We start from the raw sequence: 18,226 nt of genomic DNA, 5'->3' as shown, positions 1-18,226 counted from the left end.
AAGAAAGGCTGTACATATCTGATGCACACCATCAATGCAACAAAATGCTATAGTCATACGAATACTTCGCAAACCACGTGATGCACTGCTGCTGCTTCACCCCTGCACGCCTGCCACAATGCACTCCACTGCCAATCACCAAGCGCGCTGCTCTCCAGCTCTGCGTGTCGCTGCCGCTGCTGCTGCTGCTACTACGACACTGCAGTTGCAGCTACCCCTACATGCACTGGGTGCTGCTGCTGCTACAGTGCCACCCTTGCTGCTCTGGCTGCTGCTATTGTTGCTGTTATGTGCGCAGCTACTGCCACATTGTCGTTGCCACTCCTTTGCGTGCTGCTGCCACCACAGTTGCTCCTTTGCTTCACCAATGTTGCTCCACCACCATGCACGCCACCAGCCATGTAGATAAGCGAAGGGAGAGGAGTCAACCCCCCCGTTTTTTCGAACTGCTGGACCTTATTCCAATAGTCAATGTGTTGGTCTTGATTCACCGCCGCCACCTCTGCAGCATATTTATAAAAAGACTGGAAGGAATGGAGAGGAGAACCTCTATCCAAGGATTAAAGTAGTGCCCATCGGCAGGGGCCGTATCCAATGTGCCATATCGCGCCAACAAGATATCAGCACGATACAGCCTCCGTGCTGATGACACAACTCAAAAGTCAAAACCCTTTATTATTGAAATTAGTTGTACTTTTCTCAATATAGTTCAAAAGATTTGATAAAAATATATAATAAATAATTGGCATAATTTGTTGCTAAAGGAAATAAATACTTCATGCCATTACGTATCGGCACACATATATTTTTTGTGATCGGAATGCATCGGCACGGTTCGACACGCACAGTGCCGTATCGTACTGGCAAATTTTCGGTACGCTCCTGTGCCACGGCACTTAAATATTTGCCACTATTTTTGGATTCTTTCGACTCTAATTCTTTCACTAGATTTTGATATTCGCTGCTGCACATCAAACATTCGATAAAACGCCCAACCTCATTTCGACATAATGCATGGTTCGTTAGGCCAGCTATTCGCACTCTAGTCCTTGGGCCTCCATGACAAATGAAACTACAGAGAATAAGGAACTCTAAACCCTTCATTTCTTTGGACCTTGTCTCATTGGATGAATCAATTATCAACATTTGTAAGGAACATTAAGGGATTCCTTCGGACCTCATTCATTTAGATGTATGCATCTCCATTACTTTGATCCAAGGGTTCATCAAAATCATCATTATTTTCCATTACATCAGACCCTACGTTACTTTGGTCGGATTTAAGACGTTGGCCTCTAAGTTGGGTCTTTCTTTTGGCAGCCAATCATAAATTCGTTACTTCGGTCCGATCATCAAAATCATTCTTGAGTGATTTCTTCAGACAACCTTCTGCGAGCTATCAATTCAACTATACTCCGAAGTACCCAATCGCAGATTGGACACCAAATCCTAGTTCTCAATTTCAGTTCTCACTATGGCGACACTCGTTGGTTGATTTCTTCACACACCCAACAATCAATATTATTAAATCTTTATTTTGGTAGCCCACAACTAACCAAAGACTAAATTCAGTGAGATTCATCGAACCAGTTCATACTAAACCCAACAACCTTATCAAGAGAAATAAGGAGATGATGACCATTTTTCTTTTCTATTCCAGTAGTTTCCTATAATATTAAACATTTATGTACAAGAATGTTAGAAAAAAATGATTACAGTAATTTTTTTTTTTTACTAGCTTAATCGGAGGTGATCATATGATTGTAATTAATCAAAGATAATTTGAACTTTAAGGAAAATATACCTATTATCTCTAAATTAGTGAATAGTACTTCATTCCTTTGAAAGTTTAATATTCAATATCTCAAACATCTTGAAAAATTTTGATTACCAGTAGTGATTTTTTAAGAACTGATGAAATACTTGGTCTTATCATGGATTCATGATTACAGAAGAGAAGATTAGTGGAAACCACAACATGTGCAATCAACTAGGAAAATATAGGAAGTGAAATAAACTCGCAAGCATATGAATTACAAACAAAGAATGTACCCATACGAATTATGAACAAAGAATGCATCAACGGAAGCTAAAAACCAAAGTCAACAACCATGTTCACCGCAAACAAGCTATTCAAGAACCACAAGCTACCAAGGGTAACAGAGTTAGAAGAATACTACCAAACAAGCTAAATTTGGGATGAGTGGAAAGCTAGGAGAAAGAAGCCTTCATGCCGTGCTCGTCAAAAGCCACCTGAATAGAGAAAGAGTGTGTCAATTTGTGCTGTACATGAGCCTTATAACCAAATAGGGACCAAGTTAATTCTTTGTACCATGACTAAAGAAGTCAAACAGCAGAAGACATTTAGCTAAGAGCTTTGATGATTATTGAGATTATGTTACCAGAGCAATTTCAAATTTTCTTATTGTATGCAAACATGCAGCACATCTTCAAAATTCAAGTAGCATCACCAACATAAGATACCCATATTGTGATATGCTAATATTTAGCATTAAATAATAAACAGAGCAATAAGATGGCTGGTACATAAATCAGTAACTGGCTTTAGCTCAGGTTAAAGACAAATAATGTACGAGTTAGCATCAGACGAATACATAAGCTCACATAAATCTGTAAGAAGAGATACAAAAACCCAACACTGTACACTGATAGGAAATTTCTACTTGTATGCAAAAGCCATACATTACCGAAAAGGGAAAAAAGAAGAAAAGGCATTTGCATATGCAAGGCACATCAGGATCAAGTTGAATCAGGTCGGTTAAAATTGAGCTAGGGATTGAGTTGAATTAGGGCTATCTTGATGGCATAGCCAAATTAGATGGTATCCGTCTGGGCACCTAATGTTATAGGCACCCTGTTTATTGAAAATTGGCGAACTGCCCATAAACTGACAAATATGATAAGATTCATGATAAACAAATAAAAGAAAAACCCTTTAACAAATGAAGCACTTTATACTTTCTATTTCTCTTGCTATAGATCGACATAAAAGTAGAGCCTTAAGAATCAAAGTCAAGATGATGATACCAAACAGAGAAAGATCTTGGAAAACAAGCATACATAAGGGCAAACAAAAATCCTGAGGGCACTAAAAGCAATAAGGAATCCAACAATTTTCTCTAAATCAGGATTCCATGCCATTAAGGCTATCTACTTCTCAACAGAACACAACATAAGCTTTTGAGAAGTCGTCTGTAATTACGAGACCATATGCATGACCGTATCAAAATGAAGCTTCAATAAACGAGCACAAGCAACCACTCTAATACCTATATAAATTGCATGATCCAAATATAGGAACTCTAATAATAATAACTTAGCTGAACTTCAAAAAAGTGGAGTTACTGCTTGTCTGCACCACCACCAGCAGGAGACTGCTCTATTATGATCGTCTGGCCAAACAGCGCGATTGTTCGAACGCCCTTGAGTTGACTAAAAGCTGAAGTACTAGTGGGCTCTGATCCACCATTCAACATGGCCTCCTGGCACAGATGGATTGAGCTTGAATGTGATATATTCGCAATGTTCATTTCACCGCGCACAATTTCAACTTCTTGTGTTGTGCTATCAATAGAAGAGCTATTACCGATTACTTCATTTCTCTTTATGGGTAGGAAACAGATTAGATCTTGCCTGGCTCCCTGCATGCCAGCAGGATGTTCAGGAGATTGGAGTACAGCAGAGGTTACAGTTTTGTACTCAGGATTAAGAATGCTATTCTGCTCGTCACCGAGGAACCCTGAATTCTCAAGCACCCTCCAGTTCTGCTCATCACCCAGGGAACCTGATTTCTCAAGCACCTTCCACTTCGTTAGACGAGGAGTTTCAAAATATTGTGTTTGTAGAGCAGGGGTGCTGGAGACTATTTCAACTTGCCAAGGACTCACTTTATTCAAGCCCCGATTTTTCATAATTTCAGGTTCATCCCACGTAACCTGATAAGGGAAAAACAGCATGTTAAGATTTTACAGCTTTGACTTCAAAGTTCAAACATCTGAAAAAAGAAAATATGATAAAAATGGTCCAAAGGTGTATGAAGAGAATATTAACAAATGGTGTCTCATTAATAATGTCTCAACCAAAGGTATGTGAGTCAGAATTGCAGTTGCTAATTTAAGTGCTACAGGCATTATAAGAAATTGGGAGCTTTTCGAGATTTACGAAAACAAGAGAAAATGCTATTCTACTGGAGAGTACTACAAAGAGTTTTTATGAATTGATGAATAGCCCGATTCATGTTAATCCGGTTATTAGATAAATCCTAACCATTGGACAATTCATAAGATTTTTGTAGACTGTTTGTAGGTAGATACAAGGGCATATAAGAAATAAAAATTACATAAAAGTATAGTTACAAAATAGAGTTATGATCTGGTGTACATATTTTTGTGTTTCTCATCCTTCTTGCCAGCTTCTTTCATCTTTCGATAATTACAAAGAAAAGAAGCCTAGCACTTCATTTTGTGTCTGAAACCCCTCGCAATAGAAAATTGCATTAATCTCAACCCTTCACTATACCACTGTCTCAAATAAACCAAAAAAATTGGGACGGTTGTCGAATTCATAAGCAAAATTTCACTACTATGATTTGGCATAGTATGTTGGTTCTATATCCAAACATCTATTTAAGTCGCAACTTAAATAAAAATGTAAAATCAAATAAAAAAGTCTTTTTCCAAAAGCTACCGAAAGAGGCGGTTCAATGGACAATTTAGTCCAATGTATTCAATTTATCTGGTTCTCCTTAATTAAATATCTAACATCATCCACCAACTCATTCTCATGAGCTTTTGCATCAGAATTTAACAATCATCAAAATTTTGGACCTATTTGATAACAGAAACTTAGATGTGAGAATAGTCCCACATGGAGGAATAAGCAAGGTTTGAAGGGTTGATATAGGTTTTTAAGCTTAAACCTAAATGCCTAAGTAGATCACAGTAGAGATGTCACACCCTTGGGTTTGATGATCTTGAACCTTAGGCTGGGTGGCAGCTTATATACGAATTGGTAACAAAGTCGTAGATTTGATGATCTTGAGCCTACCCTACTCTAAGCTATGTAGTTCAGTCAACTCAATTGGCTATTATAAATGACCTGCTTGTGGAGGGAAATACTGTTGGGACTTAGGATCGTCCTGCATGTGCTATCAACAAAAATACACGAACAAAGAAATAGTGAAAAATAATAGAAAAGAAATACACAGAAAAAGAGACAACGATTTACGTGGTTCGGCAAGTACCCTACGTCCACGGGGAGAGCAAGAGAGATGTATCCTTTATATGAAGAAAACAAAAATACAAGCTCACACCTTTATGTTTCTCTCAATCTAATACAAGAGCCTTATGGTTACTACCACCCTTCCCTTGTTACAAAAAAAAAAAACTCAACAAACTACTAATTCAGTTTCCAGGCTTCTCCTAATACCTCACTTAATTCACTCATTGCTTGTTGTTTGTGCTTCTTCTTATGCATTTATCTGTGGAGTTGGAAGCCTTTTATAGCCATGCATGTAGTTGCACAATTGAAGTAGGCAACTTCAATTGTCAACTTTTCTTAATTAGCCTATATATAGGCTTTTTGACAATCATGGCAACATGTGTTTCATGCATGCATGCATGAAACACAAGCATACTTCACCGTCCAATGAAAGTCATTCTATTCATACTTTAAATAGTTTGGTAGACCTAGTGCATGAACCAACTTTCATATTCATGTCTCTTTTGCATATTAGTCCAAAAAACCTTATGGGCCAAACAAATATTTTTATGCCCTATACAAAGAAAGACATATAACCAACAAATACGGCGATTTGGTATATTCAAGGCCCTGGTACATTTGAGGATCGAGGGTTTAGGACAAGGAGGTGTGGGTTAGATGTAGATGAGTAATTTCGTGGTGAATTATAAAATAAGCCTAAAGGGCGTGTTGGAGAAGAGCTATTGGTATTCGGTGCTAGGCTTAGAGAGTAGAGAATTGGATTCAAGGACAGTTAGCTAGTTCACATATCTAAAGGGGTGAAATAATAAGCCAATAAAGAAGAGTTAGAATGCTTGATATAAACTATTGAGCCTAAAATATAGAATTAAAACTTTTGAATCGCATGGTTTGCAGCGTATATGTCACATTCTTAATTATGTATGCATTGGATTGGACCAATACTCCTACAATATTATATATATATANATATTGTCCGGCTACTATGCTATTAATAGCACGAAGCACTTAGTGCTACCAAGTTTTCCGCCGTTAGATCTACCCTTTTGATCATTTTCACCCGTTAGATCATACTATTCAACCAACCACCCACTCAACCCTAGGGGGCCCACATCATCCTAACCATACATCTCTTAATCTTATGGCCAAAAACTTGGTAGCACCAATGACTTGGTGCTATTAATAGCATAGTAGCCTAGTTCTATATATATATAGGCTAGAATACTATTAATAGCACCAAGTCATTGGTGCTATTAAGTTTTCAGCCCTTGGATGAAGCAATATGCGGTTAGGATGATAGTGGTCCCCTAAGGTTGAGTGGGTGGTTGGTTGAATAGTATGATCTAACAGGTGAAAATAGTCAAAAAGATAGATCTAACAGCAGAAAACTTAGTAGCACAAGTGTTTGATCCTATCGATAGCATTGTACCTGGACTCTCTCTCTTTCTCTATATATATAGATGAGTCCGGCTACTATACTCTTATAAGTACGATCGACTTCGTACTCATAAGTTGTTTTCGATGATAAAGCTTCCGAATCGACAATCCATATTGTTAAATATAATTTAGAGTTAATTTAAAGCATTTGTAATTTCTAGAAATCAAATTTAATAATTTTTCGACATCATTTAACCTATGATCAAAAGATCTCAAAATTAACAATTTTTAACAGCCGGTATGGGATGCTCGCAAGTTCAACGGTGTAAAAAAATCGAAATTAGTTGAATTTTTGATAGAAAATTCTATTTACTATCTAGATAGAGATCAATAACTCCGATCATAAATTGAAGAATTCGATCCTCTATTATTAGGACGTAATTCGATTTTGACCGTTTATTTTATACCGACTTGATGGATTTTATTGTAATTTCAGAAACTTACAAAATTTATTTTCTAGAAGCTTTAAATGCTCTAGAGATCATATTTAACGGTATGAATCGTAGACTTGGAATCTCTCCATCATAAAAAATAACTTATGAGTACAAAGAGCTCTATACTCATAAGAGTATAGTAGCCCTACTATATATACATATATATACATATAAATATATATATATATAAGAGTAAATTTAATACAATTTTCTAAGCAAGAGGGTGTTTGAGACAGGATAAAATGACTCAGAATTTTTTTTTCTTTTTTTTGTAATTCAACCTTAATTTTCCCTCCTCTTTCGGCGACCTCTTTCTCTCCCCTCGAATTTGTTCACACCGTCCTCACTAGCTTTTTTATACAATTTTTAAAATTCTCTAAGAGCCCACTATTTGTTTTGAGATTTCTAAGAATTCTCAAAACTCCCACTACTTTTGAAAATTTTGAAAATTTCTCAACAAGCCGCCAATACCCAATGATCAAAATTTTAATACATTATCTTTTTGTTAGCTATAACCCAGAAAAAACCCTTTAAAAGACATCAAAGTTTCCCATTAAAAAATAAAAAATAAAAGAACCGGAAAGCATGAAAATTTTTAGTACCAAACTGATTTTTCCATTTCGTCTTTATTAAAGAGTACAACTACCATGCTTTCGAAAACACTGGGCCTCCGTGCTTTTGAGTTATTTTTGATAATGAAACATCCAATTCGATAATCAGCTCTGTTAGACATAAAATATGCTATTGAAACTAACTATAAATCAAATTTTATAATTTTTTCTACATTATTTGCCAAGTAATCAAAGGACCTAAAAATTGACTATTTTAATAGCCGATGTGGTACGTTTATAAATTCAACAGTGTAGAACAATGCAAATTAGATAAAATTTTAATAAAAAATTTTATTTACCATCGAGAGCAAGATCATTTCTTTCAATCTGCAATTTAAATATTAATAAGCTATAGTATATAGTATGATATGCATACTACAAACAAGCCGCTAATGTCCGAAGATCTTCTAGAAAGCTAAAAATTAATCAAATAGCTTACAACAAGAAGAAAAGAACAAGCTACACAACAAAGAAGCAGCACAAAACCCTGCCCTAAAACCAGCAAAGAAACGAGTAAAAGCAACCAAAGGTCCAGAGTAATTAAAAAATAGTAAAATATTAGATTTGTTACCTGAAGCATACGCCATGGAGATTTTGCCCCTCGTTTGGCGACCTCCGCCACGGTTCCCAAAACATTGTGCATCGTGGACGAGTCCTCGCCCTCCACTGACAACGTCACCCTCATCCCCACCTTCCATGGAACCCTCATCGCGGCGTCGACCTCCGCCTCGGGCACCACGAACTCCGGGAGCCCCGCCTTCGGGTAGTACAGCACCTCGAACGGACGGCCCAGATCCGCCGATCGCGCGGCCTCCACCACGTTCGCGGAGGGGATCCTCCCCCTGACACACCGGGAGAACCCTAGCTCGCTTATCGTCCTCTCGTCCTCCTCGGGGTCGATCTCGGCAAGGAAGGGGAGGAAGGGGGAGTCGGCGTCGAAGAGGCGGAGGGCGCGGCGAAAGCCGACGAAGAGGTCGCCGTTGGACTTGTCCTTGACGAAGATGATGGCGTCGCCGGAGATGAGCCGCTTGGACTCGGCGAATTTGCTCCACCCGGTGGTGAGGAGGTGGCGGCGCGGGGTGCCGCGATAGATGTGGCAGAACTTCCACGCCGTGCCGTGGAGGTCGGAGATCGAGAGCGTTTGCACCGGGGGTTCGGCGGCGAGGTTGAGAGGGGGGAAGATGTGCTCGGCGCAGGACCTCGGGACGGAGAACCCTCCCCCGCAGTTGGCGTCGCTCTCGGTCAGGATCTTCACGAACCACGCCATGCCTCCGTCATCGCCTTCACCGCCGCCACTCCACGCCGCCGCGGCGGCCTCCTCCGTCGGGGCGGCGGAGGGCGATGGATCGAGGCGGATCTCGGAGAACACCTCGTCGCTGCGGCGGTTCGCGAGGAGGCGACCGCCGACGACGCGGCAGCGGAAGAAGGGGGCACCGCCGCCGCCGAGGACGGCGGAGAGGTCCGGGGGGTACCATGCATGCTCGGCGTGGCCCTCGGGGAAGTANCCCGCCACACGCGCGGGTCCACGGCGCTCGGGGGCTGCAGAATCGACGAAAGTCGCGGCGGCGCCATCGGAGGAGACGAGTTAGAATTAGGGTTAGGGTTTGAACGTTGATGACGACAGAGAGAGTGGGAGGGAGAAGGGTGGGGAAATGGGAAACCCTAGAATCGAGGGTTTCCCCGACAATCCCGTCGACGGGCGAGGGGGAAAGTGGCGGGAGACATCTCCCATATATTTATAGTGGAGAGGACGAGGAAGAGAAAGTTCGAGCACCGAACTCGGGATGAGCACTCGGTTTCCGAAAGGGGCATTTTTGTCAAACCAAGATATTTTAATTACTCGATAAACATTTTAAAATTCAAATGTTCCTTTTTTTTTATATATCCTTAGGAGGGTAAAATTGTACGAAAATATCGTTGCTCTTATTGGAACAAAATTGTACGAAGACCCCCTCGGCTATACGGAGTTCTAAAATTAAGCCATTTCACTTTTTTGTTCACACATTTTTAAAATTTATAATTTTTTTAATTAAGTTTTTTTAGTTAATTCAGTTAAAAAGTTTAATTAAATTAAGTATCTTATTTTAGCAAGTGATGATTAATTAGTTTAATTTTCATTTACTAAAATATAATTATTAATATTATTAAATTTGAAAAAAATAACTTATTTGACTAAAATCACCTAATTTTAAAGGGGGAAATAAAATTTTAAAAAGTTCCAATCAAAACAATAGTTAAGGTATCATTTTAGAAAACTTCCAAAGTAACTCATTTTTGTTTTTCCCTGAGACGAGAATCAGGATACCCGGTACGAACAATAGTTGTTGCGAAACTCTTCCTCTGCTACCATTCCGCAGTCCTTTTACCTCGGACTAAAATCATTCTCACGAAAAAAAAAAAATCAATAGTAAATATTTACTGTAACTTTATTTGTGATCAAGATTTAAATTAATCAAAATATTGTAATTGGCTTAGACTCGCCCAGGCAGAAATCAATTACAACAAAAATATAAAAAATAATAAAGTATTTATTTATCTCTTACACTTCTTATTTTTATGTCATATATTTTTTTTCTAAACAAATAACAGAATTAGAAAATATTCAGCTCCACATTATACGAACAAATAATGAAAAAAAAGTAAATTTTACTTGAAATCTAGCTCATCTACTTCAATCTGAACTTTATCTAATAGTCTATTTCATGTGATATTACAATAACTTTGAGGATTTAAAATAATAAAAATAGTTATAAAAAATCTAACTACATATGTTTTCTAATATAGTTTCGATTCGACATATAAACCTATTCCTAGGGTCAAAAAAGTATATATGGATATATAAACCTCTTTCTTGGTCAACCAAAAAAAAAAAATTTCAAAACTTCATAATTTTTTTTTTTGCATCTTGTCTTTAAATATTATTAATGCGTATTTATAATATAGAGATTTTTAATTACTTTATACATACTACAGTATATTACATAAATATGTAAATGTATCAATAATATAAAATTACAATATTACTGAGGATTTAAAGGAGTACCTAAGTTTTATAATGTTTATTGGCTCTAAAAAAATTGAAAGTAAATTGAAATTAAAAGTAAAAAAAATATATATATTTTTATATTTTTTTGTGAAATATATATATTTTTATATTTTTTTGTGAAAGTACAAACTGAGAACTCCGAGCTCTGGGCCATCCGAGCAGCGCTGACGAAGGCGATCGAGGCCGGCTTCCTGCGCGTATTACTCGAGAGCAACTCGTCCTCGGCCGTCCACCTCCTCAGCGGGTATCAAGAACGCACCCCGGGGATGAAACAGCTCGTGCAGGACTGCCTCGCCCTCCGCTGCCGCTTTTGCGAGATCATCATCCAGCACACGCACTGGGAGGGCAACAGGATGGCCGATCGCCTCGCAGCACTGGGCTGCCGATCGGGACAGGATCGCTTCTACCTGCATTTTGATGATCTGCCCGACGCCGTCACCAGAGACCGTATCCTGTTCGATCTTTGCGGCGGCGTCTCCGTGCGGCCTCGCAAGCTTTAGAACTAGTGTAGTCTAGTCTCTCTCTATATATATTTGTACGTATACAGTAGTCATCTTATACTTACTGTGTATATACTCTCGGCTCACCTCTCTCTTCCCTCTCTTTTCCCTCTCTTTTCCTTTTCCTTGTAAAGAAATCCTGTACGATTCAAATTCATCATAATACAAATTGAAGTTCGAAGTTCGGTTTCAATTGGCTTGGTCTCTATGCGTTGAGGCCCGATTTGACCTAAATCTTGAAAACAATAATTCTTGCAGAATTAATTTTTAATTGAGAAAATTATTTTTTATTAAAAATTATAGAGCATTTGATTAAAATTTTTCATGAAAAGTGATTTTTTTAAGGTTATTTTATAAAGCTATTGGTCAAACTAAATTTCACTGGTTGCAAATAATATTTTTTTTACTAAATTTTATTTTAAAATAATTTAAATATTTTAATTTAAAATATAATGTTCTAATTTGAAAAATTTTTAATTTAAAATTTAAAATTTAAAATCTAAATATAAATTTTAAATTTTAAATTTTAAATATTTTGCTCAATGCAGAGATCACACAACAAGAAAATATAGCGAAAAGCACAGGAATCCACAAACAAAATCGTCTCCAAGCCGAGATTAAATCGAAACCCGAAATAAGAAGTCACCAATCATAAAATAACTTGATCGATGGAGGGAGTATAACTGTTGGAAAATCCGGTACTCGGCCGGGTACTAGATTTTGAGAATCCGCAACCAGCTGCGATATCGACTGCTGTTGATTTAGTACCGATTGTTGGGACGCGTCAAATCAAATTTTTACTATAAATCCGTCTCTTCAGCAGGAGAAAATACAATCACAAAAAAGAGAAAATAATCGAACAAAAAATATACGGATAAAACAAGATTTATTAAATATGAAAAGATTACACCTAACTGCTCTTCAGCAATAGAGTAGGTACAACTCGAGCCTTTTTTTTTGAATCTCTTCTATCTCTCTCGTCTGCTATAAACTCATAAAGAAGATAACTCTTTTCGTGCACCCGTGCACTAGGTGCACGCTATTATAACCAATCTCCTATTTGGTATGGTTCAGTATTGACTTCAAGACACATCAACCATCATACCCGTTGAAGAGCACCAACCTTGACCATACTATCTCTTTTGAAGCTTCAACCATGCAACTCCATAATGCTATATATATAGGGTCCGGCTACTATACTATTATGAGTACGATCGCCCTTGTACTCATAAGTTGTTTTTGATGATAGAACTTCCGAATCGACGATCCACACCGTTAAACGTTATTTACAACATTTAAAACTTATAGAAATCAAATTTTATAATTTTTCGACATTATTTACCTTACGATCAAGAGGTCACAAATTTGACAATTTTTAACGGCCGGTATGGGATGATTGCTGGTTTAACGGTGTAAAAGAATCGGAATTTGTTGAATTTTTGATAGAAAATTCTATTCACTACATAGATAAAGATTAATAACTCCGATCTTGAATTGAAGGATCCGGGACCATCAATCGGCATATCGCCGATAAGGTGCCGGAGATAAACATAACTTGTGCCATTAATCAAGTGGCACAGGTCTGTGCCATTTGGTTAGTGGCACAAATCTGTGCCATTAATCAAGTGGCATAGGTCATCTTTATTGTAAGACCGATAAAGATAACTTGTACCACTAATCAAGTGGCACAAATCTGTGTCACTTGGTTAGTGGCACAAGTTGAATTTGTGGACCGGCCGGGACGGGCACACCGCGACTGCACCGCGACCGCACCATCCCGATCCCGGTAAAAACGTTTATTAAAATCTGCCCAGATAAAAACGTTTATTTTAAACAGTTCCCCGATAAACCGTTTTTTTTGGGGATTTTTTTGGGGTAAGGCTTTGCAGGCGGAACAGGTTTTTTTTTTTTAGTGAGGGGGGTGGGGTTGCCAGCTAGTTTTTCCAAAACGGGATTGAAGAAGAGTGGGGACGCCGGGAGAGACGATGGCTGGGGTCGGGCGTAGGGAAGGGGAAGGGGAGAAGGGAAGGCCGGCGAGCGGCGAGCGGCGAGCGGCTTGCGGTAGCCTTCAGGGGCGCCTCGGTGTAGCTTCTAGCCCAAGAAGTGAGAAGTCTTTAGTCTTGGGAGGAGCAGCGGAGAAGGCGAAGGCGAAGGCGAAGGCGCAGCCCACCAAGAAATGTTCTTAAAAATACGAAATCAAAGAGAGAGAGAAAGCAAATAAAGTAGAAGAGAATTAACGACTGACATACCAAAGCTCATTGTTGGGGTACTGATGTTTTACATCGTAGTAACACTTGTACGTAAATAATTCTAAGTAATGAAGAAAAAATAGAAATTAGAGATGTCGTATGTACTTATTATTAAAGGGGAAAGTAGGAAAGCCACTCAAAATATATATAGATATATAAATATCTCTCTCTCTTAATTTCTCCCAATAATAGAGAAGATAATGTAAGATCAATGAAAAAGAAAAAAACGATTATCGTATTTAGAACTCTCTTTTTTTTGAATTAAATTATCGGCTTAAAAACTAGGGCTTAAAAATTAACCACTTGCATATGATAGGCATATTTAATGCATAGACTTATTAACCGCTTAGAGAAAAAATCGGCATAAAAAGTTGCTTAAATTTTTAATCTTCTGCTTAAAATAGGCTTAATATGGGCATGACTTAAAAACGGCTTAGGTTTACTTGATTGATACGAGATATTGGCGGGGGGGTTGGGATGTCCGTCTAGGGGTCCAGCCTGAGGGTGGAGAGGTAGAAGAAGAGGAAGATCGGGCTTGGCGGTGGAGACGACCGCGACCGCGGCAGTGGCAGCGGCCTGCCCCTGGAGGTCGTGGGAAATAAGAAGTAATTCATCTAATTAGACTAGTTTAATTATATAAATAAACTAATCTCTTCGTCTATTAGTTAATTTCTGAATCATATTCAATTGGTTAATCAAAAAAAAAAGAAACAATCAAAGAAAAGAAAAGAAAAGAAAAAAAAAGTCCTTCGCTTCCGGTATAATTAAAAATCATATGATAACGTGTTTCTAAACTATTTAAGTAGAAATCTATTACATAATAGAACATGAATATACTATATAACATATTTAAATATATCCGTCTTTTATTAGGGGATAGATCGATAATTAGATCTTGCCTAACTTCCACCTCGGTTTTGACTGTTGTATGCAATGTCGGAGCAGGAACGACGCCGAAGAGCAAGGCAGCGCTGGGAGATGAGAGGGAAGAGACCCCTTGGCCGGACCGTCCAGGGTAAGGGCCGAGTAGTGGTAGAGAGGAAAACTTATTAGGGAACCGCGGGTTGGAGGAAATTTAGAAAAATCTGTTAAGGGCTTTATACACTCATAGTTGGTTAGAGACAAATAAAAGTAGGATAAGACTAGAGAAATAGAAAGAATGTAAGTTCTTATCGTCAATCAGGTATCTAAGAAAAAAAAAAAAACAAGGGAAAAGAACGTCCCCAAAGCAACTTAACCTCGACGGCACGGCGTTCTTGAGTGGGAACCATCGAAGACGGCTGGGGCTAGGCGTGACCTGAGAGCTGCGAGAGGAGAGCCTCGACTTGAGGTATCTCTGAGTCGACCCACGAGCGAAAAGACGACGGGGAAGCGGGAACTTCGTTGGACTCGCCATCGCAGACAAGAACTAGACTCCTTCGAGCTACGGAAACATCTCCAAAGTAAACACTAAAACAACGCATTGAAACAGTCCCTCAAAACGGTCTTTTTCCGTAACCTATCCTCGTTGTTATTCGGGAAACACTACACACACTGCCTACTGCTACACCCCCTGTCGCTTTCACTACTACTTCTTTTCCTGCTAGTCAGAAACCACGGCCGTTGTGCAAAATGGACGTTACTAGAAACAAACTCCACGAATCAAAGAAATGTAATATAAATAAAATACTATGTAACAAATAGATAAAGAGGAAAAAGGGAGGCAGACAATTCGAAGAACTAACGTTAAGAGAACGTAACACTTCCCCCAATTAATTTCCACTCTCAGCATCCCTTCAAACTACCACTCCATCGCACCTAAACTACGTTCAAACTTCACGTTTTTTATTACACATCACGACCTGACTCAACGTTTATTATCATAGTAGAACGTACGGTTTTACAATTTTGAACTACGGAACGTCTGAACACACATACGCAAATAAGTCTCCTGAGACTTAATAGTACCAAGAAGAACAGCTGCAACAGTTACGTATGAAAACGTTTTTCCTCCGCTCTCCTGTAAATTTACTCAATACGTCCATAACCTCTATCTATCCGGAGTCAAGAACAATTCGACATGAGTACGAAACTTCTTGTATTTTGTCGGTTCTTCGTGATCCCAAAGGGTAGGCTCTTGATCCTATCTACTCGGTACCAAAAACCTTCATTCTAATGTCAGGTTCTTGTCCCAATTCGAACACACTACGGAAAGGAAAGGGGTACTATAACAAAAGATTTCCGTTTATTAAACGAATTTCCATATAAACCTTAAATACGAGAAAGGTACAGACGAACATTACTACCTGTTGATAAATATTTACAAAACCTCCTAACGATAAATATAACTAAGAAAAGTATAAATCCCATAAGGTAACACTTCACTCCAGTTCAAAGTGCCACTCTTCATTAGCCGGACAACAAATCGATTCAAAGGATCGTATACAGTTCAGTAACTCCGTATCAATTGTTCTAATAGATTTTTCTTTAAAGACCAAGAAGCTAAACAAACAAACAAAAATTTTAAATAGAGACGTCGAGTTTAATAGATTTACTATTTTGTAGAGTTTTTGTTCAAGATGGTTTGTCCACTTTTACCTTTACTTAAAATCCAATCCATATTTGATGAGTGAGATTAACTTACCTGTTGAAAAACGTAGTATCAAACTTGGTTTTTACTTTGTTTTCATCTTTGATATAAAGATTAGTTCCACTATAGATGCAATAATTCATCAAGAACTTTTAAAGAGTTACGACTGAATTTCTAAAATCGATGGCACCCATATATATACTACTACTACTACTACTAACTCATTATAAATGTCGTTTGATCTGGTAATATATTATACATACACTAATCATAAAAGAGATACCGTAGGTTAAAGTTCTTTTGTAGAACCTACATATAGAATCCCGGTTACCACACTTTGGGATCTTTAAAGAACAGTGAAAAGCTCTTTTATAGAGAACAGTGAAAAGCTCTTTCACCACGGTCGTAATCGTGTACGTTTATACCAACGGATTAACGGAGCACATCTCGAGTAAACGTATGACACACCTGTAGTATAATACCCATAGTCCACGGATGATAATACATAACATGCACCTATATTCATCCCAAACGTGCTGTTAAAATACTAATCGATTAGTGAAAGAACTTGTAGAAATAAAAATTAATAAATTAAATTAAATAATAAAAAACTCTTAACTCTCGAATCTGTAACGTGTTGAAGGAACTTTATTGGGTTAATCCTGAACTTGGATTATGAGGGGGTTAGATTTGGAGTAAGGAATTGTGATCCTAGGACCACCAAACCGGTTATTGGACTTTTAGTTTCAAAATACACATTTGAAACGACTGAACAAAACTTATAACTAATAAGGCATGCATCTTATAACGACAATTTATACCTGTACATTTGACAGTCCGGTAGTTCTCGAGAATATGAAAAGGCCAATAAGATATAGAAAAATAATAGTGTATAAGAATATTAAATAAAAGTGGTTTAAAATATAAAGAATACGTTTGATGTATAAGAGGAACCAAACGGACGCGGAAACACCATGCAACCAGAACTCAACTAATAAAGACGAAAAAACATATAACTAAGAACTCTGGTATAGTAGGTTTCTATATAATATTACAACATGATGCTACACCGGATAGAAACAGAATTAATAATGGACAAAAATTATAAGAACAGAAAAGGACTAAAGTCACTTAAACTTCTTAGACTACTACTCAACGAATTACTTCTAAAAGTTGGGACAGACTATCTTTTTTCTGTACATCTCCTCCCTCAAGATAAACTTGAACTCTCACTCGTGGTTGAGTTACAATTTCACGCATAGACCTCAACTAGTAAGATATTTCCTTAAGACTCTTACGTACCAATGTTCAAAAGGAGAGCAAACGGAATAATATATCAGAATAAACAACCTCATAAATGATCACTAACCATCCCCACCTTTGCTCGGCTCGAGCTCGCTCGAATACAGCCGAGTTTAAGCCGAACTTTAATTAAAGCTCGGATTTAGATCCGAGTTCGAGCCGAACTTTAATTAAGCTCGGCTCGAGCTCGCTCGGATTAAAGCTCAGCTCGGCTCGAGCTCGAGATTTGCTCGGCTAACTTTAAGAGCTGTAATATATTAGTTATCAAATTAAAAATATCTTGTAATGGACGTTAAACTACGTTGTACAGGTTATCAAGTTTTATGTTTTATTAACGTTTTTTACACTCGATCCCACTGACGGACTGGCCCACTCCCAGTCTCTCTCTCTCTTTCTCTCCCTTTTTTTAATCCTTAAACTCTTAAACTTACAATAGTACAAAATTCCAATACACGTTGTCACTTTCAGATTTTCTCTCTCACACAATACATTTAAATCTCAACCCGAGTTAACATGCCAACATGAACAACCCAAATAAAATACCCGGTTGTTATTATCGGGTTTAATTTAATTTTAGATATATATATATATATTTATATCATATATATATATATATATCCGGTACCGATGATATGATAATACTCATAACCTCGGGAGTATGAGTATTCAACAAAAATTACTACCTCGAAGGCTTAACTGCTAGGTGAGGCAATTTATACTAGATCTCATAAACTTTGTAGATCTTTTATTTAAAGCCTTTAAAAGCTTTAGTATTATTTCAGGTAGTTCACCCGTATTTTACTTGCCAGTTTTAGCTTGCAGCAGGATTTTTTCCTACTA

The 18,226-nt window shown here is 37.9% G+C and overlaps 1 protein-coding gene across 1 annotated transcript; it reads right to left on the bottom strand.

Moving 5' to 3' along the window:
* LOC109715331 (auxin response factor 8-like) lies at window positions 2,000-9,532 on the bottom strand. Its single transcript, XM_020240330.1, has 3 exons — window positions 9,406-9,532; window positions 8,292-9,259; window positions 2,000-3,956 (listed from the first exon to the last, which is right to left on the bottom strand). Exons 1-3 carry the CDS (start codon window positions 9,530-9,532, stop codon window positions 3,363-3,365), a joined length of 1,689 nt encoding a protein of 562 aa, XP_020095919.1. The 3' UTR covers window positions 2,000-3,362.

This window comes from Ananas comosus, linkage group 1 (genome assembly GCF_001540865.1).
Source record: "Ananas comosus cultivar F153 linkage group 1, ASM154086v1, whole genome shotgun sequence".
NCBI classification, from domain to species: Eukaryota; Viridiplantae; Streptophyta; class Magnoliopsida; order Poales; family Bromeliaceae; genus Ananas; species Ananas comosus.
This window is presented reverse-complemented; position numbering and strand designations above follow the sequence as displayed.